The sequence below is a fragment of the Benincasa hispida genome, chromosome 2 (assembly GCF_009727055.1).
Source record: "Benincasa hispida cultivar B227 chromosome 2, ASM972705v1, whole genome shotgun sequence".
Classification (NCBI taxonomy): Eukaryota; Viridiplantae; Streptophyta; class Magnoliopsida; order Cucurbitales; family Cucurbitaceae; genus Benincasa; species Benincasa hispida.
In genome coordinates this window covers 17,322,054-17,331,252 of record NC_052350.1, presented here as the reverse complement: position 1 = coordinate 17,331,252, position 9,199 = coordinate 17,322,054, and the positions used below count along the sequence as shown (strand labels likewise).

Genomic DNA, 9,199 nt, shown 5'->3' with positions numbered 1-9,199 from the left:
GTCTCACCAAACCACTCAACAACTCCCATTTCTACAAACTGAGATCCAAACTGGGAGTACTTGAAGTACCCTCCAGTTTGAGGGGGGATGTTAGGGAAGAAAATAAAGATGGAAAAAAAAAGAGAAGGCGGAAGAAAAATAGAAATGAATCACCACATTATGTTGAGAATTTGTTAGAATGATTTCTCTCCACCAACCAAAACAAGCCATGTGTAATATTCTTTATTCTTTTGTATTATTATGTAACCACATTGTAGGATAATGTGTATATAAAAAAATAAGCTGATATACCTAAGAATTGATTGAATACAAAGAGCTGAAGAAGACGGAAGGGCATTCTCGAAAACAAAATCTCTTATTCTTCAACTAAATATATGTACAAGATGAGAATTAAGGGAAGAAAATATATGCAAAAAAAAATGCGAAAAAGAGGGAGGGAAAAAAAACCAACTAATAAAGAAAAAGGAAAAGGCCAAGAAATGGTTGTTGATGTCGTTGAAGTTGAGGTTGAAGTTGAAGTGGTAATTAACTAAGTTCGGAACTGTTTGAAGACAGAGGAGAGGAACAAGATGAGATGAGAGATGAAGAGTAAAAGAGAGGCAATGATGAGAAAAACACCAAGCTTCCACCATTTAGCTTGCAGAGTGTTGAGAAACCCTGTTTTGCATGAAACACAATTGTAGCATAAATTCCCTCTGTCGTTGTCCCATAAATTGCAATCACTGTCGTATGGGTTTGTTGGATCCACTATTCCTCCTTCCTTTTTCTTCCAAAATGTTGCATTTACATATTCCATTTCGCATATTGTTGCTGGCGTGCAGCACCCAGACTAATATATAATACGTCTCTTCAGTTACCAACTTATTGTTATATAATATAAGAAAATTACTTCAGAATGTTGAAAATATTTATAAATATACTCAATTTTATTTTTATATCAATCTTTCAATCTAAATTAATTCTTTATTATTGTATCATGATCCCACATAATGCAAAGATAATTAAGATATTGAGAGAGTTTTCTGAGATTCACCATTTAATTTGTGTTTTGTTTTATGTTTTCAAATTTTGATAGATTTATTTTTGGTACTTTGTTTTTTTAAAATTTCTTTTAAATCTATAATCTAAATCATGCAAAACTGGACTTTTTCAATGGAAAATTTTACCTTTTAAAATATATAATTAAATTAAAATAAATAAAAACGTTAATAAATATACTCTTTCATCTTATAAACCAAATTCTTAAACTAAAAGATATATTATAAATTATGATATTAGTTTCTAATATAAGACCGTGAATGATCATAACTAGTTTTATTGTTTATAAAAATTAGAAAAAAATTTGGATGTAGTTGGGCTCTGTCCATCTTCTATGTAGCTGAAGTTGCACCTAGTAAAAAAATGACACGACCATTTTGTTTTCTTTAATAATTTTTTTTTCTTTGTGTAGTAGAGAAAAGATGAGCATAAAAGTTAGGTGCTCATTGCACTTAAAAAAAATACAAACAAACATATCTTGTAAATTAGAATCTGATTTATGGATGTGCTACTATATATATATAAAAGATGTTATCAATGATACTATGGTATTATATTATCAATGAAAATTTTTATGCACAATTAAACAATCTTGAAGAGTCATTTCATCTCAATTACTACATTGCATAATACATAAATATTATCAGTAATATCCCTGTCTCTTATACACATCTAGATGTGTATAAGAGACAGATATAAAAGTATATCATTCTATACGTATATTCATCAATAACATACAAACACACTACATGTATCAACAAATTAATCAGAAGACCCTAATTATATACAAACAAGTATAACATGATATCAAATTCAAACAACAAAAAGCATCAAAACATTACCATTGATAGAAACATATCAACAATAGCCACTATTTGACTATCATTGATAAAAACATATCAGAAAAACAACTAATAGCTCACTTCTCAAATTGAAAACTATAACTAATAACAACATCACTAGTAACAGCTATCAATGATAGCAACTGATAGCACATTTTTCGAATTGAAAGTTATCACTGATAGCAACTATCAATTGCTATCCTTAATAGAAGCTATCAGTAATATTCACCGATAGGAACATCACTGATAACAACTAATAGCAGTTATTAGTCATAGCAAATGATAACACAATTCTTAAATTGAAAGTTATCCCTGATAGCAGTATCATTGATTGCAGTTATAAACGATAGTAATTAATAACACATTTCTCAAATTGAAAGCTATTGTTGGTAGCAGCTATGAGTGATGGTAACTGATAGCATACTTCTCAAATTAAAAAGTTGCCACTGATAGCAAATATTAGTGATAACTACTGATAGCAACGATCAGTGATTAGTCACTGATAGTTCACTTTTCAAATTGAAAGCTATCATTGATAATAGCTATTAGTGATAGCTTTTAATTTGAGAAAATTGGGAAGCAACGTGTAAAGCGGTTGTTGAGTGTGGATTTTTTGGTTTTTTTACCATTTTTGTTCTACTTATGCGATTATTTTATCCTCATACTACATATATATATATATATATTTTTTTTTTTGCTTGAATTCTATTTATGCAATTAGTTCAAATATATATATAATAAATTGGATTTATTTTCCATGTAACCTATCCTTTAAAAGATTTGAGAGGATATTAGCTAGAAGTGGATTAGGAAGATGAATTTACCTCAATGGAAGAGAGTTTCTTGAGACTAAAATCATAGGACTTAAGCATGAGAGTTCTAGAGATCAAATCATCACAAGCCCCTGTATCATAAATACAAGACTTGATATCTTGCCAGTGAGCTTCATTGAACACCTTCAACCTCAGCCACTTGGGTGAAGCAGCCACGGACCGGCTCTCCATTTTATAAGCCCCCACAAGCGCAAGCCCAATTATGAATATCAGCAACAACGGCACCATCACAATCAAAAGCCCCAGAACAGGGTACCGTGACCTCAGAAAAACCACCGCATTGCTAATAAGAAACAAGAAAATTAAACCAACTCCAATCCCTATCTGGAAACTCGGCAGCTTCAAAATGCTCTCACACTCTGAATCTCTCACGTAAAATATCCACACAATAAATCCCAATACTGGAATTGACAGTATTAGCGTCAATGTAGCTAATATCTTCTCCAAGTTGTTTATTTCGAGAAATGGGTTCTTGTTTTTACTCGCTGCCGGAATAATATCCTCTCCGCCGCCGCCTAATTCTTTGTCTTTGCAAGGAGGCTTCTCTTCTACTACCGCCACTATTGCGCCGGCTTCCTCTGCAACTGCGTTGCCATTGTTGTTGTTGTTCTCTGCCATTGTACTGAATATACTGATCTCACAATTATAATCTAATTACTTATCTATATGTATTTATAGATTGATTATTGAGGTGAAATGAATAATGATCACGTGTCGTGTTATAACAAGTCAAAGTGATTTAGGACAGGACATATTATTGGGGATTTAAATTAATTAGTGGAAAGTTTCATGGTTTTGAGGAGAAAATTGAGGGTCAGTTCGTTTGAGATGATGAGAAATAGTAGGAGTAAACCAGTTTGATGATGACTCTAAATAAACAAATCTTAATTTTAAATATCTTTTCTTTTGTTCATTCATTGACATAGTCCACAAGTTTAACATAAATCTACTTTACTGTCCATAAATTTGGGATCTGCGGAAGGCTTTGATCTTTTTTTTTTTTTTTTTTTTAAGTTATTATTTATATAGACATTCATGTAATATTAATTGAGAGATTCTCGATATTTTGAAATGCAATTACATTTCTAAATAGTTAAATTTATGATCGTAAAGATTTTTTGTTTTTGATAAATTATGTTTTAATTGACATTAAGAGCTGTAATTTAAATAGGTAAAGTCGTTACAACAATATTTTCATAACTTTTGTTTAACGGTGGCATTGGCAGATGATGATGTATATGTTTTTTTTTTTCAATTCTTTTTCCTCTCCTCTCTAAGTTCCCGTAAAAGAATTGTACAAAAGGAAAAAGAATTTTGAAGTTAATGAGTAATTTAATATTAAGGTATTAATGTGATTAAGAGAATAAAATTAAGCTCCACAAACGCATGTGATAGTTTAAAGATTGGATAAACTATTTAAAGGGTTCTCCACAATATGATTATTGAGAGGGTTCTCACTCATAATAAAGATGTCTATCGAATAGCCACTTAATTCAGGCTAATCAAACATATGAACTAATATAATAAATTTCCATAGTTTTCTTAATCATTGTATTTCCTTAAATAAAACATTTTAAATAATTAACATACACATAATAATATAATATAAACGATATGAAAAACTATTATCTTAGCTCATATGTTTGGTTAGATTGAATTAAATGGCTATTTGATACGTGTTCCTTGATATGAGAGCCCTCTCATATTGCATTCAGTTAGCTAACTTCTTCTTCTTCTTTTTTTTTCTTTTTAAGGTCAAATTATAACAAATATCCTTGAACTTTCTTTTTTGTTAAAATAAATACTCTTATACTTTTAAAAGTTATAATATTACCCTTCAACTTTCATAAAGTTTCAACACTATCCTTAGAGTATAAATTCTTTAGAATTTCAAATAAAAATCAGGACTTAGAACTATGTAGGATGACCTAAAACGATATGGTGATTCAAATATTTGTTCTATGTCACCTACTACACCATTTCACATCTCAATTCCCATCCAAATTCTAATGAATTTCTACTTTAAGAGTATTTTTGAAACGTTTATGAAAGTTCAAGAGTAATATTGCAACATTTGAAAGTATAAGGATATTTTTTAAACAAATGATAAAGTTTAATGGTATTTTTGATAATTTAACTTTTTTTTTTTTTAATCATTGTATTTCCTTAGTGAAAAACCTTTTAAATAAAAAAACATACAGATAATATGAATAAATTGTACGAAAAATTGATATGGTTGATTTTGAATGGACCTGTGAGACACAAAGGCTTGGGTAGGTATATTGACCCAAGGCCCAAGCCCATGGCAGATTGTGAATTAAGACTAGGCCCAACAATAGTTCCATCACAATGGGAAGAATTCAAATTTTAAACTTGTGTTTGATTCAAGATTTTTAACCTCATTAAATTTTTATTTCTATGTTTCCACCATCTCATGGGAACATGAACAAATCAGAGTATGTGGGTTAATCGGTTGTGAGTTATATACTTAAATTGTTGGCGACAAAGTTGTACTTAAGAAACAAATACAAAACATTTGTTTCAAAGCAAACTCTTATTAATTTGCCAACTTCGTGACATATTCTTCTTTTATATATATACACGTTTGAATTCTTCATCTCACATATAATTTTTCTTTTTGTGACAATATTTAGGATATGAGAATTGAATATCTAACTTCGAAATCGATAATGCAAGCTTCATGCCAGTTAAGTATGTTCATTTTGACATCTCATATACAATTGAAGCCCAAGAAAAAAAAAAAAAAAAGAATGCTAAATTATTTATTAAAAAAAAAGTGACCTTGATTTTTGTACTTGGGGTAAAAATGTCCTTAAACTTTCAAAAATTTAAAAAATATTCTTAAACTTTCACAAAGAATTCAAAAATACTATTGTTGTTAGTTTTACATGGAAAACGTTAATATTTTATTTAAAAAATACCCATAAACTTTCAAAAGTTCACTTAAATTTAAAAACATAATAACAAATACTCTTATTGTTAGTATATGGACATGATTAATACATTGTTGCAAAAATATCTCAAAACTTTCAAAAGATGAATTCATACTCTTACCTTAGAAAAAGTTAAAAGTGTTTTTAGCATGTTTATCTACGCTCCATTGCCTCCCTAGTCAATTTGTTCTCTCTTTCCTACTTCAATCTATGACCTAACATGCTTCTATGTTTTTGCTCTTTTTTTCTCCCATCTCTTCATCATTAGCCTCTTAGTTCCTTTCTGGTTAACCATTTGACTTTTGTTTATCTTAAAAAAAAAAAGGCTCCATTCACTTAACATATATAGACTATACCAAGAAGAAAGGGAATAATAGAACCATAAAAAATCTTAAGACCACTTATATGTTTTAACAAGGTTGCACGTTAGCAGTTGAGTTTGTGTTAGTAATCAAATACGTTCTCTTTGAGATTTTGTGAGATTTTGTATGCATTAATTTGAAATTTTGGTTTATATTTGGTTGTTGAGAAAATTGGTAGAAAAATTGGACAAATGAGAGAAAAACGAGAGTGTCTATACTTAAAAAAAAAAAAAAAAGTTAAAATACCATTTTGGTCCCTATGCTTTGAAGTTTGTCCAATTAGTCTCTAAACTTTCAATCGTTTAATTTTAATCTCTATACTTTCAATAAATCTTAAATTTAGTCCTCAATGCTAGTCTGTTTTTTTTTTAAAAAAAACCATTTTGTTATCTATAGCATATTTACTACAAATTTTGAAAATATATTCACATATTGTATTTTCTTGCATGTAAATTATTATTATTACTTAATCAATTTCAAACAAAAAACTTGAGATATTAAATTTAAGATTTATTGAAAGTATAAGGACTAGAATTAGACAATTAAAAATATAGAGACTAAAATTGAACAAAATTTCAAAGTATGAGGATCAAAAGAGTATGTAAACCTTTAAAAATAAATGAGAGTATCTACATAATTTGTTTTAAATTTTTCCAACTCATATTTTTAAAACGAGCTATTTAATAGTTTCCGTTCATATACAAATGATAAAAGTATTTTTGAACATTTTTAAAACTTAGAGGTATTATTAAAAATTTTGAAAGTTAAAGATATTTTTGAAACAAAGTATTGTTTTCATCTAAAACAATGGTAAATGGTATTTTTTTTTAACTATTTAAAAAATATAAAGGTACTTTTAAAATTTTTTGAGAATTTAGGAGTATTTTTTATACCAATTACAAAGTTTAATGACATTTTTATAATGTAGTCCAAAAGAGAAAAGTCTAACCAATTCAATAAACCCAGAGATAAGCCTTCTATAAACATGGTCACTTTCCAACTATAGATCACATCCAACAGTTTGAAATTAGTAATAACATCCAAATTCAATTTCAAAAGCATAACATATATCTAAGAAAACAATCTTTAATCAAAATCATTTATTAATATGGAAAGACTTCTTTTTGATCCGTAGGGAAAAGGCTTCTTCCATCAGCTTTTTCAAAGAGTTGGAAGACCGCAAACTCCCAAAAAAATGTCCAAGTCAAACCATTGTTTGCTCAAAATCGTTATATATTATATATATATATATATTATATAATTTTTGAGAATTTTTGAGAAAAATTTTCACAGATATAAAAAAATGTCAAACTATTTATAAAAAATAATAAAAGAAATACCAATAGATATTGATAGACTTTTATCATGATAGAATTCTAGTTTCTATCAAAGATCGACTTCTATCAACCTTTATCAAAGAATATTAAAATTTTGTTATTTTGTGTAAATAGTTTTCTTTATTTTTTATTTTTATATGAAATATCTCTCTTTTAAATATAGAAATATCTCTCTTTAAATATAGCAAAATATCACAATCTATCAATAATAGACATACATTAATAGATATCTATCAATGTCTATCAGTAGAAGATGATAATAATTTATCAACATCTATCGACTATGTCATTTTATAATATTTATAAATATTTTGATTCATTTTACTATATTTAGAAATAACCCAAAAAATATTATATTTTTCATATTCATACTCAAATTTCGTATCATTTCCTTTTTCCATTTGGTTTAATTGTGACTTTTACTGGGTGTTTGTGTTTGTTCGCCTAAGTCTTTCTCTTCTTTTTTTTTTTGGAAAAAAGGGTCTTTCTTTTCGTATCTTTGGATTTTAACGCACAGAATGTCGCATCACATTTGCCATCTCCTTCTATTTCATGTTATTCCATTTCCTTCCCTATTCCCCTTTTCTTATCTCAAAAAACCACACTTTACTTTTCCAAAATATCTATTTCCACTTTTCCTTCCAATCATTTTTCCTAAGTATACTTTGTTACTATTGTTTAAAGTTGTGTATCCACTTTTTAAGTACAATACCCAACTTTTTAATGTGCATACTAACTTGCTTAGCGAATTGAGGCAAAAGAGGAATATAAAGAAAATCAAGAGGATGTTCTAAAAGCAAACTTTTGATATTTGAAAAAGTTCTTTCGTTTTTGTTTTTTATTACATGAAGTCATTGTTTGTGAACCCTACGTAATATTATGTAAGTAATGTATCAACATGTGCAAATCTCATTAGATCATTCCCTCTCGTTTCCAAACTAACCTTTAAGTGAACTCATAACAATATGGTATTGAGTTGAGTGCGCACTTTGATGCCTATATTAGCACATGAGAGTTTAGATTGGTTGAACGCAAGAAATATTGATTATTCCTTAAGGTGATGGAAGGAAACTATTTATAGAGTCCATGGTCTGGTGTCTACTTGAGATATGTACAATGTTTACAATGTCAACAAATGTGTGATTGTCAAGGCTACAGGATTTTGGTCAGTGGGTTCAACTCAGTCATTTTCCTTTTGGTGAAACTGAGTAAGCTTGATTGGACAGATCCAAGACACGAGGCTACCGTTGAAATTTATGTTCTAAATCAAGTAGTCTATAAATCTTTGTAAACAAAATATTAATAAATAAAGTATTATTTATTTTTCAAATAAGTGTTATTCATTTTTTGCATAACTCAAAATCTAATAAACTAAGATCGAAGGTTATTTAATATAACTTGAATAGTATGTGATTGACATATAAGTGGATTATGTTCAAGTAATAATCTAAAATGTTTATAGTATATGGATAAGGTTTAGTGTCTTGTTCTGGTAACACTATGGATACGATTGATTTTATAAATGTTACAAGTGTTACAAGTGTTATAAGTGTTACAAATGATTTGACCTAAACCGTTCATGTCAAGACATGTAAGTGAGGATACCCTATACAATGAGTTTGTATAATACCAGACCACGAAATATAATCTCTCTTCGTAACAACATTAAATTGAAGAGATTTATATTTCATACAATAAGTATTAACTCGATCTCAATCTTAAGTAAGTTATGAACTCATGCTCATAAGAGTCGTTCTTTGATTTGTATGGATGAGGGTGACTTTAGCTGCCAACTCAATATGCCTACCATTTTTTGGGGCAATACCAAGCGAA

At 28.6% G+C, this 9,199-nt stretch overlaps 1 protein-coding gene across 1 annotated transcript; it reads right to left on the bottom strand.

The window, feature by feature from the left end:
* Positions 1–471: 471 nt before the first annotated feature.
* Positions 472–3,331, bottom strand: LOC120070751 (tetraspanin-15). Its single transcript, XM_039022626.1, has 2 exons — positions 2,705–3,331; positions 472–829 (listed from the first exon to the last, which is right to left on the bottom strand). The coding sequence occupies exons 1-2, from the start codon at positions 3,329–3,331 to the stop codon at positions 530–532; spliced, it is 927 nt and encodes a 308-aa protein (XP_038878554.1). The 3' UTR covers positions 472–529.
* Between the last annotated feature and the right edge of the window lie 5,868 nt (positions 3,332–9,199).

Bases quoted from the DNA above. Each gene is read 5' to 3' on its own strand.
- LOC120070751 (XM_039022626.1), bottom strand. From the start codon at position 3,331: ATGGCAGAGAACAACAACAACAATGGCAACGCAGTTGCAGAGGAAGCC. The intron at 830-2,704 runs GTAAATTCATCT...ATTATATATTAG, and splicing joins AGAAACTCTCTTCCATTGAG to TCTGGGTGCTGCACGCCAGC.